The sequence below is a fragment of the Tursiops truncatus genome, chromosome 18, assembly GCF_011762595.2.
Source record: "Tursiops truncatus isolate mTurTru1 chromosome 18, mTurTru1.mat.Y, whole genome shotgun sequence".
NCBI classification, from domain to species: Eukaryota; Metazoa; Chordata; class Mammalia; order Artiodactyla; family Delphinidae; genus Tursiops; species Tursiops truncatus.
In genome coordinates, this window is record NC_047051.1 from 2,956,477 (window position 1) to 2,975,190 (window position 18,714).

General features: G+C 49.2%; 1 protein-coding gene across 1 annotated transcript in view; it reads right to left on the reverse strand.

Annotated features, from left to right (window-relative positions):
• MIPEP (mitochondrial intermediate peptidase) overlaps positions 1-18,356 on the reverse strand; it is a 133,316-nt gene extending 114,960 nt beyond the window's left edge. The window contains exons 1-7 of the mRNA XM_019936885.3: positions 18,053-18,356; positions 15,057-15,230; positions 11,984-12,072; positions 9,482-9,568; positions 6,347-6,410; positions 1,910-2,092; positions 1,213-1,369 (exon numbers count right to left, since the gene is read on the reverse strand). Of these exons, the coding sequence (XP_019792444.2) occupies positions 1,213-1,369; positions 1,910-2,092; positions 6,347-6,410; positions 9,482-9,568; positions 11,984-12,072; positions 15,057-15,230; positions 18,053-18,190 (892 nt within the window). The 5' untranslated portion in view covers positions 18,191-18,356. The remainder of the gene's footprint in view (positions 1-1,212; positions 1,370-1,909; positions 2,093-6,346; positions 6,411-9,481; positions 9,569-11,983; positions 12,073-15,056; positions 15,231-18,052) is intronic.
• Positions 18,357-18,714: the final 358 nt, after the last annotated feature.

The window sequence follows — 18,714 nt, forward strand, 5'->3', positions numbered from 1 at the left end:
GAAAGGAAACAATGGCCCAGAGTAGGCATTATATAACTACATATAGTATAAAATAGTAAGACGTCATTATAACAACGTGGTGACAACAGTGACTACGGAAAAGCACCCGAGGGGACAGAATACCTGTTTGGGAGCTGAAGTATATAACACAGATTTAAGTGTTCTATGAGTTCAGGGACGAAGGAGTCCAAGGGACGTGGAAACGTTTTAACAGGTTTCATGGAGAGGGCGGTGGGAGCCCAGCACTGACACCCTGGATAGGATTTTGACGGACAGACACGCAGGCAGCAAGCAGGCCTCGAGTGCGGGAGACGTGCCCACAGCTGACTGGCGGGAGTGAGGCCAGGCCGAGGGGACGGCGTGCACGAGAAAGAAACAAGGCAGGCTGGGTTCAAGAAAACCTCCGAGGAGCTACGGACACCGCAGGGAACACGGGAGGGACAGAGACAGCACAGAGCACCTCCCAGCGTCCCCCGACCCCGCGATCGGCATGTCTGTTCCGACGCACGGCCAGAGACCCCGGGTGTCCACGGCCATCTGCTCCCCCCACTCAGCCCGTCACCGAGTCATGCAAACCCAACCCCTACAACACACCTGGGTCTGAACAGCCCCACCATCGAGGCCACCCTACCCTGGACTCAGTGTCTAAAATGTAACTGTAATTTACTCCACACCTTTGAAAGATGTGCTGTATACATTTGTATCGTTTTCATTGCAAACCATTCTCCCTTAGAGATCATAAATCATAGAGAACTGAACGGAGCAAACCCAGGAGATGCCCCCCCACGCCCGCCCCAGCACCAACTTTGCGAAGCAGCCCTCTTCTCTCTGAAAGGACAGGTTTTTACATGACCCAGCCTACAATGAACCTTGACTTTTGCAGAAATATTCTCTCTGACACTAATTCTAACCAATCCGGTTAGGCTCAGCAAAGAAACCAGCTGAGTTAAAATGAAAACAATTCAAATCATCATCAGTGAAATTTTAAGTATGATTTGCTCTAAACGTGTACATAAAAATACATAGGTTGGGCAGAATACATTCCAAACTATTAGCTCTATTTAAAAATTCTTCCTAATAAAGAAGCAGAAATCTCAGTAACTGGTCTCTGACTCTATGAAAAATAGAAGAGCAATTTATAGCTATTTAAAATCGTAAGTTCAGCCTCATAAAAACCCTACTTTGTCCTTAAAGCTGGAGAAACAGGCTTACCTGGATTTTTAGCCATCGTTCCTTGGAGAGCTCTGTGGGAATATGTAGAATACCCCACTAACTTTGCCAGAAGATCTCTGTTGCTGAGCAATTCTTCTAAACATTTCAATTGACCAGCATTGGGATAAAGAAAAATTTTATAAGCGGCTTCTCGCACCTATGTTTAGAAAGTGAAAGGTAAAAGACATCCATACACAGTACAAAGTCCTACACCATAATAATACAGGGTACCTCCCCCACTTTGTTCTGCAGGCGAGCAACGCTTTAGAATAATGGTCTCCACAAAGGGAATAAAGCTTCTGACTTCATCACTGGTATGGGAGACAAATCATACTCGACTGGGTTCTCTGCTACGGGGCAGGGTGGCACAAATTTTAGCCAACACACATGCCGTGAAGCACCTTTAACCAGGTGACGTGAAAACTCCTGCAATTAAAGTCTGAGTCCCTAGAATGGCCATCACTGCTGCTGTTCATCATACTTTGAAAATGAGGAGTCCTTTATGAAACAGGAATAATCAAACCATTTTCATCATTCAAAAGCATTCACAGAATTAATAACCCCCAGTTCAATTTTTATGCTTAGTGACACTAACGTGTTTTTAAAGGTATGACTATCTTATCACTGAATTTGGGGGTCACAACAGACGTGGCCCCGGTACGGGGACCAAACTGCATGAAGGACGGAGCACACGTACCAAGTCATCCGGCACGTCTGTACGCAGACCATCCACCAGCACATGGTCCCCGGCCAGCTCGAAGTGTTGCCGAATGTGTTCCGGCAGGAGATGCTTCTCAATCTTGCTGGGAAAGTGGGTTCCCATGAGAAACGCGCTGCTCAGATCCAAGATTTTAACGTTCAGGTCCACCGCTCTTTTACGCTGTACGTAGGGGCAGTAATAAAAGTTATTTAAGTAATATTTCACAACTTAATAGGTGATCTATCAGCAAATCAACATATATAGCTGAATTATAATTTAATAAGATACTAAATATATTAAGTGATAAAATGAATACTGAATATAATTTGTATCATAAATGTTTAATTTTATTTATTTATGGCTGTGCTGGGTCTTCGTTTCTGCGCGAGGGCTTTCTCCAGTTGCAGCAAGTGGGGGCCACTCCTCATTGCAGGGCGCGGGCCTCTCACTATCGCGGCCTCTCTTGTTGCAGAGCGCAGGCTCAGCAACTGTGGCTCACGGGCCCAGCTGCTCCGCGGCATGTGGGATCTTCCCGGGCCGGGGCACGAACCCGTGTCCCCTGCATCGGCAGGCAGACTCTCAACCACTGCGCCACCAGGGGAGCCCCATAAATGTTTAGTACACAGTAATGTACTACAAATGTTAACTCTACTTTCGATAGATATTTAATATCCTGACCAAAAAGTTATCTTACGGATTTTTAGTGCTTCTAGGCTTTAAGACGTATGTAACTTCTAGAGTTCTATTCAAAGTCTGGGTTACACAACGCATCTGTGAAATTAACAACATTGGGAAGTCCAGGTCCTCCCCTGGCCCTGAAAACCTCTTAGTTAAGTGAGCCAGGGAGTAGGTGAATCTGTTTGATATGATACTTAAAAGTATTTTGAGACTAAACACATGAAGTATTTGAAGGGCAGATTAGAAAATATTCTCAGTCTTAAAAGATCAGATACAAGGGCAGGGGAAGGAAGGTATAATCAACGCGGCTCTGCGCTGAAGTGCAGCGAAGGGGCACTTCCGAAGCTCTGCTGGGCAGCCACTTGCGGGGCTACAGCAGGACAGCAGCAGAGAGGTGAGGAGGGCTGGAGTCGGGGCTGCTGGGGCAGGACCACGTCCCGCAGCCCCACGGCTGGCACCGTCAGGCCTCAGGCCGTCAGTGACAGTGACAGAATGGGGTGGGTTTTCTCGTCGGTCACACCCCTAGGACACCAGCTCCTGAGAAAGCCTGTACCATCAAAGGGCTGCCACAAATGCTCGGGACGAGGCCCTCAGAACTGAGGCCCACACCACGGGCCAGGCCCTCCTGGGGACACGGGGTGAATTTTCAGGCACTTGTTACAGGAAAACTAGACAGGCATCCAGACCTGGGCTCAGGACGGGCTTCAGGTGAAATCACAGGCAAGCTTCCCGGCAAGGGGGTCGATAGCTATTAACAGGTTCTAATCTACGCTAGGACCCTAACAAATGATTAGGCAGCACTAGTAGTTTTAAAAGATAACTATGTATGACGCAGATGTACCCTTGCTAAGCTGCCGGAAAAAACTTAGTGTATTTTAATAACAAAAAATTTCAATACAGACAATTCAAACTTCATAGGAAACATAAGTTTTCAGCTACTCCTGCATCTTTATCATCCAGACTCTTCTCTTTGCCCGTTTTCTTTCTGATATGGCCATCTGTCACCCCCTAGTGGTGACCAGTGGAATAACAAAAAGGAAAGACATCTGGAAATCATACTATAGTTCCAAAAACTTTCCTCAAAGCTTTTACTATTTAAAAAAAAAGTGATAAAATTAGTTATTCCAAGGAGTTCATCACCTGTTACAATCCCTGGAAAAATAAAAACGGTTTATTTCCCAACTTCACCAACAGTCTGCTAAGTATATCATTTCATCATTTGGACATAATTAAACATGCGGTACTCGGAGCTCTAAGAATGCTATGAAATTGTTGCATTTATTAAATGACTGCTGAAGAACACACTTCCTTTAATTTCTAATTGTATTCATGAGACCCTAAAATGTAAGTAAGGAATGACCTGGAAAGAATACAGGAAGAACGTAGGCCTTTACGGTTTGTAGGTTGTTAGTGGCTTCACTTCAAGCTCTCTTAAAGTGTGCTGTCTCCCTTGCCCCCTGTCCTAGTGGAGCACCTCTGACAACAGACACTGAAGTGACAACACGGAGTTCAGCAGGTTTACGTTACTGCGTCTTCAATGTGGGTGGGCTTGCAGGGAGTTACCTGCTAGGAGGGGCAGCTGTCCTATTAAGAACACACGTTAGATAAAAGCAGCAAAGTCAGTGCTGGTGAAGCTGACCTTGACCTGACATGCTACTTTTTAATAAAGTTTCAAAAACATCTTTCATGAAGATTCTACAAAATAATAAAACTATTCTCCCAGATTCTCTAATAGCAAACTTCCTCCTGAAAGTATCGAATCTGATTAGTGTTGGTGAGCATCATTATGATTCTCACACATTATTTTATTGAGCCTAAAACTCCTGTGCGTGAAAAAAGAGAACCCACACTCCCTGTCCTTGAGATGCCTGTGATTCAGATAAGCAACGCAGTAGTAACAACCTAAAGGTAAATGCCATGTGCGCGGAGTAAGTAAAATGTGGGTTCGGATGAATACAAAATTCCACCTGGGGGGTTGAGAACAGCTTTGCAGACACCATGGCCTGAAGATGAAGCTTAATGGGGATTTCAGACAGGCAAACCCAGAGGGGACAGAGGACCAGAGCAGGGAGGGCAGTGCCATGAGTAACACGGGGGTAGGGGCAGGGAGAGCTGGGGAGTCTACGTATTAATCACCATTTATACTCCTTCAATAGGCAATGGGAAGGCACTGGAAGGTTCTGGGTGGGAGAGTAACAACTGAATCAGCGCTTTAAGGAAAGTACTCCAATGGTCAGAGACAGTTTAGACTGACCGCCAGAAGGCCTGCAGGCAGGGCAGCTGGGCAGGCCCTGGAGTAGGCCTGGCTTATGTAATAGCCTCCTCCACCTACAAGCTCTGTGACCTTGGGGAAATCACATGACCTCTAGGTGCCTCAGCGTCTTCACCCATGAAACAGGAATAGTAATAGTACCAACCTCAAAGCTGTTATGAAGATCTGATGAGAAATATGCGATTTAAAGAGCAAATGCTTAATCACTGTTACTTATAATGGGTGTAGGAAGACAATGGCTTTTAGGATGGCCCAGGTATTTGGCAATAAGGATCAAGGTGAGGTGTTTTGGGGATGCAGACAGAGGCAAGTGAAGCCCTACAGAAACAATCCAAGGACTTGGTCACTGAGATATGAAAGCACTGAGAATGGAAAAAAATGCAAACTGACTCCAAAACTGGATTTGGGTGACTCAGAGAATGGTGCCATTATTGGTACAGAGAAGTGTTAATAACAAACTGGTCTGGAAAGGGGCAAATGTGTCCATTTCAGGCAATCTGAGTTTGCAGTAGAGCCTATCAGCCTTGGGGACTGCTGGGTTAGGCCAGGAGTCACATGTGGAGCCCTTAAGGCCACACAAGTACACAGACATGTGAGCGGCCTCACAATTACTCACACTCAGCACCAACCAAAATGACAGCATCTATGCACGTGACACGTATTCTCAATATCCTGCCCTCTACTTCCCAAGACACTTTGATAAACCAATCTCTGTTAATAGGTAAGTGGCTTTATCGTATATTTACCAGGAGAAACATATTTATCTAAAAAAGAAAGAGGCACCGTAACAGTCTAGGCTGCAGGCAGGCAGGGGGAGACACTGCAGCAGGCAGCTCTTTGGGTGCTGGCTGGACCATCCCATTCTCCCAGCCCCGAGCTTAATACTGAAGTGAATAAGCACTCATTGGGATGTCATGTTCTAGAAGAGCAGCAGCCAGGGTGAGAGATCCTGAGGACAAAGGATGGGAACTTGAACAGATCGCTTTGCCTTGTTCCCACACATGTAAAATGAGGGGTCTGGACAAAGAAGGCCCCTCCCATCCCAGTTTCAACACGGTATAACCCATGCTTACTGCTTTCAGAATGAAACTATGGGGGGGTCTGTCCAAGACAGGTATTACATCAACAAACACACCTGCCCTGGGTCTCAACAATACTTCCTGTACTTCTGCAACCAGACCCTAATCTTCAACAGCGCCAGCTTTCCTACTCACTAGCTGGCCTTCCTGATACAGCCCATCTCATCCCACTTCCACGACACCTAAAACGCCCTGCCTCAAGCCATTTCTTAACTCTGAATTACCCTGGGTGACAGGCGAACTTCCAGAGAGCACTATGTTCAAATACAACTTACAGGAGAATTTTATAACATAACCGACCTAGGTGTCTTTATAATATGGAAATTCAAGCAACGTACAAGAACCACATCAACAATATACCAACTAGATACCAGTAAAACAAGAGGAGCCAAAAAACAAGGTTACCTTTTCTCTGTCCAGATGGATTCCACTGATTTCAAAATCAAACATGAACAGTTCGGCCACTCGCCTGTAAATAAAATAGGTGGCAGGTTAGAACAGGTAATGATAATTATGAACAAAAATCAGTGTTCTGCAAAATAAATCCATCTTTTTCAACCTTACTGCCCAAAAGCCGGATGTTTCAACACACACACACACACACACAATTTGTGTGCTTGAAGCCAGGAGCTTAACATCTTAGAAGTCAGGCAAAACAGCTGGCTGGCTGACTGGGTTGTAAGCCTTCCTATGGATGATTTGGTATCAGATACACCGTGCTAACTATACAACAAGTCTTAAACTGACAATGAATGACAATTACTCCAACAAGGCCAAATTTTCTGCTTTTTTCTAGAAAGGAAAAAATGTACGTCTTTTCAACTGTCTTTCCTTCAAGAATATCTGCTGCAAACTATACACAACGCACCAAATTAAGTCCTTGTGGGACATACACATGCTGCCTGAACTCTGCATGAAGGTGTGCATGCGTAACTGTAACGCATCTCCTACCCAGCATGTGTGCTGAACAGAACGACACTCTGCTCACCCGTAAGGCGTGGCCCAGACGGGGATAAGTACTTTCTGAATGAATGAACACAAGGTAAAAGAAATAATAAGTCTCCTAACAGGGGTACAAACAAAGTGCTCAGGGAGTTCAAAGACCATCAGTAATACCCTTCAACAGGTCAGCAGTATCTGAAACATCACCTTTTTCTCCTGCTATCAAAAAGCAGACTCTTCATCAGCTTCAAGCCACCATCCTCTTCCCCTTGGGCTAAGTTTGCTTAGACTTAGGACGGAAGATGGCTATTTCAAGAATGAGTACCAGTGTGCTTTGTAGAAATCCAGTTTTTAATGATCATAAAGTGCATCTGCAAACTTCACAGTAGGCCCTAATTTTCCTAACCTTTCCTTAATGTAACAATTTCATCCTAATGTCAAGTATTAGCAGTAATAAAAAAGCAACAGCAGAACATAAAGTATCCTGGATAACATCTAAAGCAAGGGGCAACTTTTCAGTAATTTTCTCCTGTAATATTTTATACTTACAAGTTCATCTTTCCCTTTTTATTTTTTTTTAATTAATTAATTTATTTTTGGCCACATTGGGTCTTTGCTGCTGCATGCAGGCTTTCTCTAGTTGCGGCGAACAGGGGGCTACTCATCGTTGAAGTGCGTGGGCTTCTCATTGCAGTGGCTTCTCTTGTTGCGGAGCACAGGCTCTAGGTGTGTGGGCTCAGTACTTGTGGCTCGCAGACTCAGTAGTTGTGGCACACGGGCTTGGTTGCTCCATTGCATGTGGGATCTTCCCGGACCAGGGATCGAACTTGTGTCCCCTGCGTTGGCAGGTGGATTCTTAACCACTGCACAACCAGTCAAGTCCCCATCTTTCCCTTTTTAGTTATAAGCTAATTTAAGATGATTTACTTTCCCATTAGGGACCAGGGGAATCAAAATACTGAACTCGTGGGCTTTCCTGGTGGCGCAGTGGTTATGAATCCGCCTGCCAATGCAGGGGACACGGGTTCGAGCCCTGGTCCAGGAAGATCCCACATGCCGCAGAGCAACTAAGCCCGTGCGCCACAACTGAGCCTGTGCTCTAGAGCCCGCAAGCCACAACTACTGAGCCCGTGTGCCACAACTACTGAGGCTGCACTCTACAGCCCACGCACCACAACTACTGAGCCCGTGCTCCGCAACAAGAGAAGCCACCGCAATGAGAAGCCCGCGCACCGCAACAAAGAGTAGCCCCCGCTCGCCGCAACTAGAGAAAGCCCGCGCCCAGCAACAAAGACCCAACAGCCAGAAATAAATAAAAAATAAATATTTATAAAAATAAAAATCCTATTGGCATCTTAGTAACATCTAGAAATGTGGTACATGTCCAATTAGCACAACTCCTTTGTACCTCCAATGGTCTGCCAGTCTACTTCCATTTTTATACATTAAATATGGGAAAGCAAAGTCAGATCATGAACAACCTGTTGTTACTCAAAGTCAGCAGCAGCTCAGTATAAATCCAGCACAATTAGCAGGCATTCACCTTTTACTCATTTTGCTAACGAAGGTAATAATGCTCACACCTAAAATCATAATAAAGACCCATTGCTGTGACTGTACAGCCAGCTTTACCCATATCCTGAGCATCAGATCAATGAACTGAAACAGGACCACAGGTGACCGCTTACAGGCAGACAGGTGAGGACAACCCCTCCCTGCTTCTCCCACGGCATGGTCACTCGTACACCAGATCAACATGAGACACCACCGCTGACTGACCCCTGCGGGCTGGGCGTCACCTGGGGTCACAGGCCACGTACGGAGACAGACAACAGAGGAGGAAGCAGACGGGGCCAAGTAAGCATCCCATAAAGAAAAAGGAGATAAACAAGTGCAAAAGGCAGGAAAAGACATTCGTCTCTGTGCCATGACACAAATAACATATAGGTGGGTTAACGACAAACTCTACCACGTCTTACAAATAAATAAATCTGAGCAAAGAAATATAACATCCACAGTCCTGTATCAAGTATATTTGTGTACTGAGTCAGAATTAGGTCTTTTCAATTCAGAATCATAAACGGTATGAACCAAAGCCAACCATTTCAAGGATCTTGACATCCACCAGTAAACAAAAGCACTCTGCTTTCAGCTCCCGCCGTAGCAATGACAGAACTTTAGGAATGCAGCTGAATGGAACCGTCAACTGCTCACAGGAATCCATTCCCTGGAGAGGGCCCTGCCGCAGGCCGCGGCTGTGGGGCGCTAAGATGCAGCAGTGAACAAATCAGACCAGGCCCTGCCCTCGAGGAGCTTCCCGTCCAGCGGGTGGGAAAGCGGAGCCAACAAACGGGCAGAGGAGAGAAGGCTGGGAGCCTGAGGACCGAGAGAAGCGGAGCTGGGCGGGAGGCCGAGGTGAGACAGGCACAGAGCTCTCGGAGGAGACACCGTCTGAGTGGCGTCCAAGGAGGGTGCGGGACTCGTCGCGTGGGGAGAAACTGTCCGGACAGAGGGGCCGTGAGCGCAGGGACACCGAGGGAACGGCTTTCAAGCTCAGCTCCACAGTCACAACCGCGATGAATGCAAAGGAAGCAGTACCTGGTTTCTGGATCAAGGGAATCCACAAGTTTTTTATCAGCTAATAATCTTTGCAGACTTTGATATAATTCCACATTTGTGTTCAACCTAGAAAAATTACAAATAAAAAAAATTAAATGATTTTCTAGTAACTTCTTTTTTTGCTTTACGTGAAGAGAATGGTGTCAAGTTCCAGCATCCACATGGCCAGAGGCCAAAGGTTTGGGGTATTGTTTTGTTTCTTCCTTTGGACCAGGAATGGCATAACCGCAGTTAGTGAGGGACGGGAAGTGTGTTAGTACTAACTGTCCCGGAAAGCAAAAGCACAAACTGAAAGCCACAGTCCACAGCTGGGGACAGAAGAGCAGCCAGGACGTGACCCCGCTTCCATCCAGAAACAGCCGCGTCAGCAACGTGCCAAGGACCACTGGTTTCTCTAACAGGAGAGGAGCAGGGATGGGAGGGGAGGAACGACCTGCAGTCCTGACTGGGCGCCGGGCCTGGGCTGCCCTGGCTCACCCGCGGGAGTGGCAGGTCCACACCGGGGACAGCTCGAGGGCACAGGCTTCGGAGCCGCACCCTGCAGCCACAGGGGCCCCAGCTACCGTGCCCTTGGTCCGAAAGGGTTAGACCCTTAGTGGCCCCCAGGGTTCAACAAGACGCTGGGCACGGCCCCCATTCCCAGAGGAGGCGGCTACTGTCCGCAGCTGCACTCGGGCCCGGCCCACCCAGCACTGCCCGCCTGCCCGCCCGCGGCACCACCGACAACTCCTGAGTCCCTCTCCCGAGAGCACAGTGCGGGCCAGAGCTCCTGCCTCGGGGAAGGGCAAGGGCTGAGCGCCGCCTGCAAGGTCCACTCAGGGGCTTGTGGGCGGTCAGGTTCCCCGGGCAGCTCACACACAATCAAATCCCTGCAGGTTCATACGAACCGAGGGGCCTCTGTCACCACGGTGCTCACGGGCCACCCTGAACCTGAGGGACCAAGGCAGCCCCGCCGGCCAAGAAACGCTCAGCAGGGGGGCAGGCTCGGCCTCAGCCCCAGGAACCGGGAGAAGGTCAGCAAGGACCGCCGCCTCCTCTGGCTGCTCGGCCCCCGGCCGCCCACATCCAAGGGCAGCCGTTCCGAGGTGGCCGGCCGGACCCACGTCCGAGGTTTGAGCAGATCTCCCATATCGTGTCCTACATTGCAGGACTCTGAGATAAAGGCTGTATTTTAGTCTATATTTGGCATTAATTCTAAACAAATACATCCAGTTTTATCCTTGCTTTTCCACCACTGGAAAGTCAGTCGATTCTACTTGGGCACCGGAAGGCTTCCTATGCAAAGATGCCCTGGGCAGTTAGGGTGCAGCTCAGGCTACGGGAGAGAAGGAGCCAGCAATCAGGAGGGTGGAGGGCAAGGCTCTGGGTTCTGTCCAGTGACAACGGCCAGGTCCCTCGCGGCACCCACGCCCCCCCGGGGGGGCAGGGCCTGGTCCCAGCAAAGGACTGAGCTGTGCTCCACGGCCAAGGGGGGACCGCGGGCCGAGCCTCCGACACCACCTCTCTACCAACCGAGGCGCCCGCTGTCCTCCCGCGCAACCAGCAGCCCAGGTCCACCGACGCAGCACGCAGGCCCCGGGCAGGGTCCCGGCGCTCTAGCTCACCTCCCCAGCAGCCCTCGGCTCCAGCGCCTTCAGCACGCCGGGGTCTGGAGTTTGCAGGGACCAGCTTACCCGTTCAAGGAGCCAAATTTCACACGCACCATCTCCAAAGGGCAAACGCTGCCAGGGGCACCGGCCAGCAGCCTTACGCCCCACGCGAGCTCCGGGGGATGGAGGGGCCTCCGCTGGGCTGGGAGGCACAGGTCCCGAGGTCTTTCCAGCCGGGGGGCCGGGCGCCCGCGCGCCCGCACTGGCTGACTCCCCGTCCTGGTGGGCGCCCTGTCCCCTCCCCGTTACTCTGACCAGTATTCTTACATTTACTCCGAATCCCTTTCAAGTGACAGACTTCACCCCAGACTTCACCCCAGCCTGCGCCTGCCGCAGCTCCCAGACTGCCTTTACGATGGGCCCAGATGCCCCAAATCCCAGCCCCAAGGGGACCGCAAGGCCACCGGGCAGAGGTGACCACGCTGACCTCTCGCCCTGCGGCCACAGCTCCAGGGCGACAGCGATTCCATCGCACGGCCATGTGCCAGCTCGCGCTGCCCGCCCCGAGACGCTGGCGATCCCTTCAACGAGGAGAACGAGGACCCCGGGTGTCCGCCGCGTGCCCCCTAGCACCACAAGCACTTTGCGTTTACCGGCTCGTCCTCCTCCCAGCAGCCCTGAGACACAGATCACTCCACCACCCCCCCGACCAGTGAGGAAACCGAGGGACAGCAGACAGGGAGGCGCCCCAGAGTCAGGCCGTGGGCTCCCCACACCCGCCCGTCCCGGGCAGCCCTGTGGCTCACACACCAACCCCACGCCCCATCCCCGCCGGCGGGGCGAGCCCTGCACACAGACGACCTGGGGCCCAGACCCGGGGCCCCGGACATACGTCTCCACCATGGCGCCAATGCTCCGACAGGCTTCCTCCGCGGCCTCTCGGAATGCTGCCTCGGGGTGAGCGATTTTCACAAAATCGGCCTAATGGAGGGGAGACAAAAGCAAAAGGGCGTTTGACGGGAAGCTTGCTTCCAGGGTCTGAGGGCGAAAATGAAAACGTGAACTTTAAAATGTGCCATTTGCCTTGACCAGGAATTTCCATTACTGGAACTTTCCTAAGCCGGCGGGAGGGGCAGCTTCTTCCTGAACATTCATTAATTCTGTTATTCCCGGGAACCAAGTCCGTTTCATTTCCTAATACATTCCAAAATACTCTTACTGACTTTATTTTAGAGAAGTCTCCCTCCTGCAAATGTAAAAACCAAGTGAATTCTTCCTACTTCTATCATTCAAAAGAGAAGAGTCTCGCTTCAAATGATCCGGAGCTTTCTCCCTAAGTGTTCCCACCTGGCTCCATGGAACACTGCTTGAGGCGCTTCTAGTTAACACTCACACCTGGTGTCCTTTCCAGGCTGAGTTAAGTGCATCCCAGCCGTCCTGCAGAGAACAAAGACTGCCTCTGAGTAAACAGGACTCCCCGGCTGCAGCCTACCTGGCGCAGGACCAGAGCTGCTGTACTGACCTTAGAATTTAACTAAGCCAGAATCCCTTTTTTAATTTTTTTTAATGAAATCTCATAAAACTAGATTTTAGTTTTCATGTTAACTGCAGTACACTGCAAAACAGAAATGCAGGGAAACTACAAAAAACTGCGTATTTTCTTCATTCTCATGAAGACAACATATACGGCTAAAACGTGAAACAAAATCACCACGAAGTAAAATGCCCTAATTTTACTATCAAATAGTTTATGTAGAAACATATAAATCCATAGTTTGATACGACATTTGACGTAACAGTAGGATAACATCTGCACTAAGGCACCTGAAAAGTGAGCTGTGTAAACTTTAAAAGATGCTGTATAAATTACTCATCTGCATGCTGCACAATTTACAATCAATATTGAAATTCAAAACACCAGCATACGTTTTAAAACTCGTTTGTGATAGTGGTGAGGAAAATAATACAGTTCCACGGGGACTGTGTTAAGAAAGAAAAAGAAAACAAAATGACCAGTTTATAAAACTCATGCCTTACATGGTATTGATCTCACTAGCCGGTAAAATCTTAAAAATTCAAAAAAGGAAGAAGATTCTTTGAGCTTTTTGACCCAAATATTTACATGTATAAATCACATCCTAGTCTTTTTGAATGAGACATTATCAAACTTCATAAATATAAAAAACTTCAAAAATAGGGCAAGCTATGGGGCAGAGAAGTTAAAATCTTTTAGTGAAGAGCAGAAGTAGAAATGTGGAAAAAATGCTAGAACACTGGTTAATTAAGACAGAGGCTAAGACAACAAACACCCAGTAAGTTCTGGGATTTCTGACCGCAAAAGCCAATACTCGATTACAAATAAGTGAAATTTGCTGACCCGCGCTTTCCTTTCAGATTTCAGCGGCACCGTTAAGCAGAGACAGTTCGAAACCTCTTTTCTGACCGTACGCCTCCCACGTCCCTCAACAAGATGAGCCCTCGCTGAGCACATCCTGGAGGGACAGAACCCGAACCCAGAAAAAGCAAGAGCTGACTACGGAGCCCGCGGCACAGCTCACTTCCCCTCAGGAAAGCCCTTCAGGGTGGATACTCTGCCCATCTCTTTACAACCGGGAAACTTGCAGCAGTGGGTCTAGGACAGCGGAGGTGCTACTGGCTCAGTGCAGATGCTGAGAGCAAGGAGGCTCTCGAAGAAGGAAACCACAGACGGGGGGCTGCCACCCTGGTGAAGAAAGTCAGCCTCAAACAGTAAATATGATTCCACCTACCTGATACTTAAGAAAAGACAAACTACGGGGATGGAGAACAGATCAGAGGTTGCCAGAGGTGAGAGGCAAGGTGGTGCGACGCACAGGGAGCGTTCTGGGGGTGATGGAAGTTACGCAGCCTGACCGCAGGGCGGCTACAGGCACACAGAGTCCACGTTCACAGACTTGCACCATCCCTTAGGAGAAGTAGATTTTACTGCGTAATAATTTTGAAAATAAACACTTTCTCACAAGACGGGGAGGTGACCTTCCTGCCACTCCAGGTAAGGTTCCATCCGGCCCGGGCGGCAGCAGCCCTGGAAGCGTGGAGAGCGAGGCCTCTGCGGCCAGACTGCCTGGACACGAAGCCCAGCTCCACCACTCGTGGGCCGGGGAACTTAACCTCTTAGTGCCTTTCTTTCCTTGTCGACAGGTGGAGACATGCCCAGAAGGCTGCATCAGTCAATCCAGGTGAAGCTCTTAGCTGGGTCCAGTGCCAACAAGAGCTACAAAACAGTCAACACCAGAACATAAGCCCCACGAGATCGGACCACACTCCCAGTGCCCGGCCAGGGTGGGGCTGCGCGTAGAATGAACGTGAAGAAAGAGCTGTACAGACAGGAGCAGGCGTGACCACGACTGGGGACTTGCGCGCCACTACGATGTCGCGGCCACCCCGGGCTGAGAGGGAAGCCTGCTTCCACCTCGGCCGTGGGCGTCTCAGCTGGAGGAGAGACCTGAGGGCACGTCTATCTCAACTTCAAAACATGAGGAAAAGACGCCTTTGATACAAGCAGTTTGATGTCAAAACCTTATTTTTGATCAGAAAAGACATTCCTGAAAAGGCTTATAAAAACTAGTTTTCTTCTAAGATTAATTTTATTGTAAAGGTACAGATAAATGTTCTACTAGAATTTTGGTAGACATTTTTATAAATGAAGAACCTCTGTAACATGAAGAATCTTTGCCATGTGTGTAATCATTCTTCCATATTACATATCTATTTTATTAAATATACGTATTAGAGTACGAGTACTAAATCTGACCTTTCCTATACATTCCTCCCATTCAACAGCACACTTCACTATAACAGATTACACCCAAGAGCTCTCAAACAGTTCAGACATTCCTAACTTTACAGTCCAGTACTGAACCTAATACACTGAGCCTAACTTGCAAAAGTGAGAAGTGGTCTGCGGCCCATGCCCGGCGTCTTACCAAGTCGGCCACCCTGCACAAGGAGTCCGAGAGCTCGTCAAAGATGAGCACGGTCTGGGGCCCAGGAGGCGCAGAGCACACGCGGCGCACCAGCTGCTCCGTTTTCCTCAAGGCCTTCTCCTGGGCGACACGGAATCCTTCTGGGGCGCTGAGCTCAGGAACTCCAAACAGGCCCTGAAACCCAAAGAACAGTTTCCACCGATAACTAAAAACATGACCCGGGGGTATTCAATACAAATACTTTTTTTGTAAACAAAATCTTGGTTTTCATTGATATTTCATATCATGGTGACACCTGTCATCACAGGTATCACTTTCACATTCCCCGCGACATTCCACATATGACACTAAAAACGTTTTAGAATGTAATTTTTCTTCAATTTTTAATTATTTTATAAAAAACAAAAATAGAATGATATGGGTTCAAAATCCAGCTCTGTCACTACCACAGAACCTAACTCACGAAGTGGCAAGGATTAAACGACACACGTTTTTAAAAAACATTTTAACAGTGCCTGGCACACAGAAAGCGTTTAACAAATGTCAGCTGTAACCGCTATCAGCTGTGTGACCCTGGTCAAGTTGTCTCTCCTCCTTGGCCTAGTTTCTTCATCAGGCATGAAGGGATGACAGTATGTGCTGTGTCTCACAGCACGGACACAGGAACAAGGTTAGTAAGTTCTCAAGACCCTGCCCGGCACTGAGTGAGGTCCAGGGCACAGCGTCAAGCACTCCACAAACTATGAACTAGGAACGGTGAGTTGATTGCTGAGTACATATATATTTTAGAAAGATTTAATAAACATGCTAAACCAAGTCACAGGCGGAAACTGGCAGCAAGTTTTATACCTTCCAAAAGCATTTCAACACCTTGATAAAGATAAAAATCACTATCTAATGGGAAGGAAGGACCATCTTCTTGTACCGGTTCGATCACACTTGTTATGATGCCCAGGAAGGCAGACAAAAACCACGAACACTTATTACACATCGACGGCATGCCAGAAGTGTACCCTGTACTTTACACAGGTTCTCCCGTGTAAATCACACAATCCTAGAGCACAAACCATCAATCACCTTTTTACAGATAAGGTAACTTTCAGAGGTTAAACGAACATGTCTGTGGTCACTAGCAAACAGTGGGAAAGCCACAACCTCAACTTGCTCCAAGCATCCCTAAAGCCCACACATTCTCCACGCTCACGGACTGCAACTGGTGTTGGAAAGTCTCGCCTCTGCAGAAGGGCAGCTCCGGGGACTAGGAACCCCGCTCTTCGCCATTTTAACCAGCTGCCCAACGCAGGGCCCAACACAGGCAGGAACTCACGAATGAGGCAAATGAACAGGGCCAGACCGCTGTGTAGACAGCTTTGTATCAAGAGATGCTTAACATGTCAATTGCGGGAAATATCAAGAGATGAAGCTTTCAGGCCTGACAAGGCCCACTGTTTCTGCAAGAAGGAATGCAGGAAGTTGTTAACTTCTTTTCAAACTATATTAACGAGTTGGAGAAAATAAAGACAGGCAGCGGCAAAACAGAATTAGGACCAAAAATATACTTGGTTATTACAATGATTTAATATGATTCAATTACAGACTTTATTTTCACTTCTCAGCACACCTCCCCACACTCCTCTGGGGATTCTAAATCTCAGCCTACCAAGTTATGGTGATACCAGAAAACTGCATAAGCCTTTGGGTTTCTTTTTTTAATCAAAAACCAATTCACGTATTTGAAAATCTGCTATCAGCACCTACAATTATGATGTACAAAAGAAAAATTAATAAAGCTAAAATTAGATCTAGTTCATCCACCCATAACCAAGCTTACCCCTCACGCCTTTTTGCTCAGTACCCACAGGCTGTGCTCGTTCTCACACCAATTATGTCAGTACCAACGTTATTTACCCCCATGGAAGTTGGTGTAGCAAATTTCATTCAAAAATAATTTTAAAACGAAGAAATTTGGGCGTTAAATAAGAAAAACTCACCTTATTAGGCTCACTGTAATTATATCCCACACTCATCTTTCCAAGAAAGGCAATAGAAATAATGAAAAAATTAAAAAGACAAAAGTAACAGTGCAAAGTGAGCAAAATCCATAAATGCAAAGGAAAAAGCAGGCACAGGTGAATCCCTTCCAAGCTTTCCTTCCTTTCACCTTTAATTCACTCAATCATCCAATAATGAGTTTCAGGAGGTGGGCGGTGGAGGAGGGAAGGAGTGGGAGTTTGGGGTTAGCAGATGCAAACTATTATATACAGGATGAATAAACAACAAGGTCCTACTGTAGAGCACAGGGAACTATATTCAATATCCTGGGCCAAACCATGATGGAAAAGAATGTGAAAAAGGATGTATATGTGTGTAACTGAGTCACTTCGCTGTACAGCAGAAATTAACACAACACTGTAAATCAACTCGACTTCAATAAAATAAATTTTAAAAAAGAAAAAAATAATGAGTGTCTACTAAATGCCAGACACCGAGCGGGTCGCGTGGATACACAAACAACACAAGAAGTCAGTGATTTTCTGTGGGAAAATCTACGTGATGGGCTGCACCGCCTTAGAGGACTCTTCTAACTCGGTGTTTTAAAGGAAAAGAAACAAAGCCGAAAAGCTTGGGAAAATATTAATAACGTCACTTCGGGCATCAATGGAAAGACTAATTACACTAATTGACAGAAGCCGGTCCGGGTATCAAAGACACCGAGGCCGTAGGTGAGCTCACCGCGCGGCCCGCGCCTCACTGGGGTCGGATCTGAGCTACAGGGCTGGGAGTTCGGGGGACGCGCTCAGGACCACTGCACCTGAGGCCCTCGCTGGGCAGGTGCTGGACCCGAACCTGGGGCCGCCCCGCCCCCCGGCACCTGCCCCTCAGAGCGGGGGGGCCGCCCGCAAGGTCACCCCGGGCAAACGACACCTCCCTCCCGCGCGAGGCGGGCTCGCCGCCCGGACCCCCACGACCCCGCCCGGGTCCCGCGGGCCGCTCACCTGGCGCTCGCCGAACAGGTCCAGGCGGCGGCCCTGGGGCTGGACGTTGAAGGCGGCGCCCACCGGGGACCAGCTGGTGCTGACCCACCGGCCCCGGAGCCCGGCCCCGAGGCCGCCCAGCCGCCGGGCGCACAGCATTGCGCCGCTGCAGCCGCTCCGCGCCGCGAGGGCCCACGAAACCGGACTCCAGTACCCAGCCCGCAGCTCCGCCGGAGAGCGCGGCGCGTCTCCACGGCAGCGCCCGCCTCCCACGTGACCCCGCGCTTCCGGGAAGGGCAGGAGGCCGCGGGGCCAGCGCACATCGGCGTCCCCAGGGCCAGAGCGTCGCCCGCCGCTTTCCCGGGCCGCCGCGTCTAGCGCCGCCGCGCGCCTGGAGGGGGAACCGCAGGACGCCCCGCCCTCCCACGTGGCCGGGCGGGTGGCAGGGTCTGCGCGGCGCCGAGCCTCGCACCCGCTGCCGGGAACACACGTGGGCGGCAGGCCGACCGCTGCCCGGCACCCTGAGCCGAGACCCGTCGCCCTCCGTAGGCCTCCGCTCCAGGAGGGCGCGAGACGCAAGGCACTGCGCCCGCCCGTCCCAGCCCTGCAGCCAGAGCTGTCGGTGGACCTCCATCCATCGACTGTAAACTCGCAGTGATCGATAACATAATCGACAACGCAGC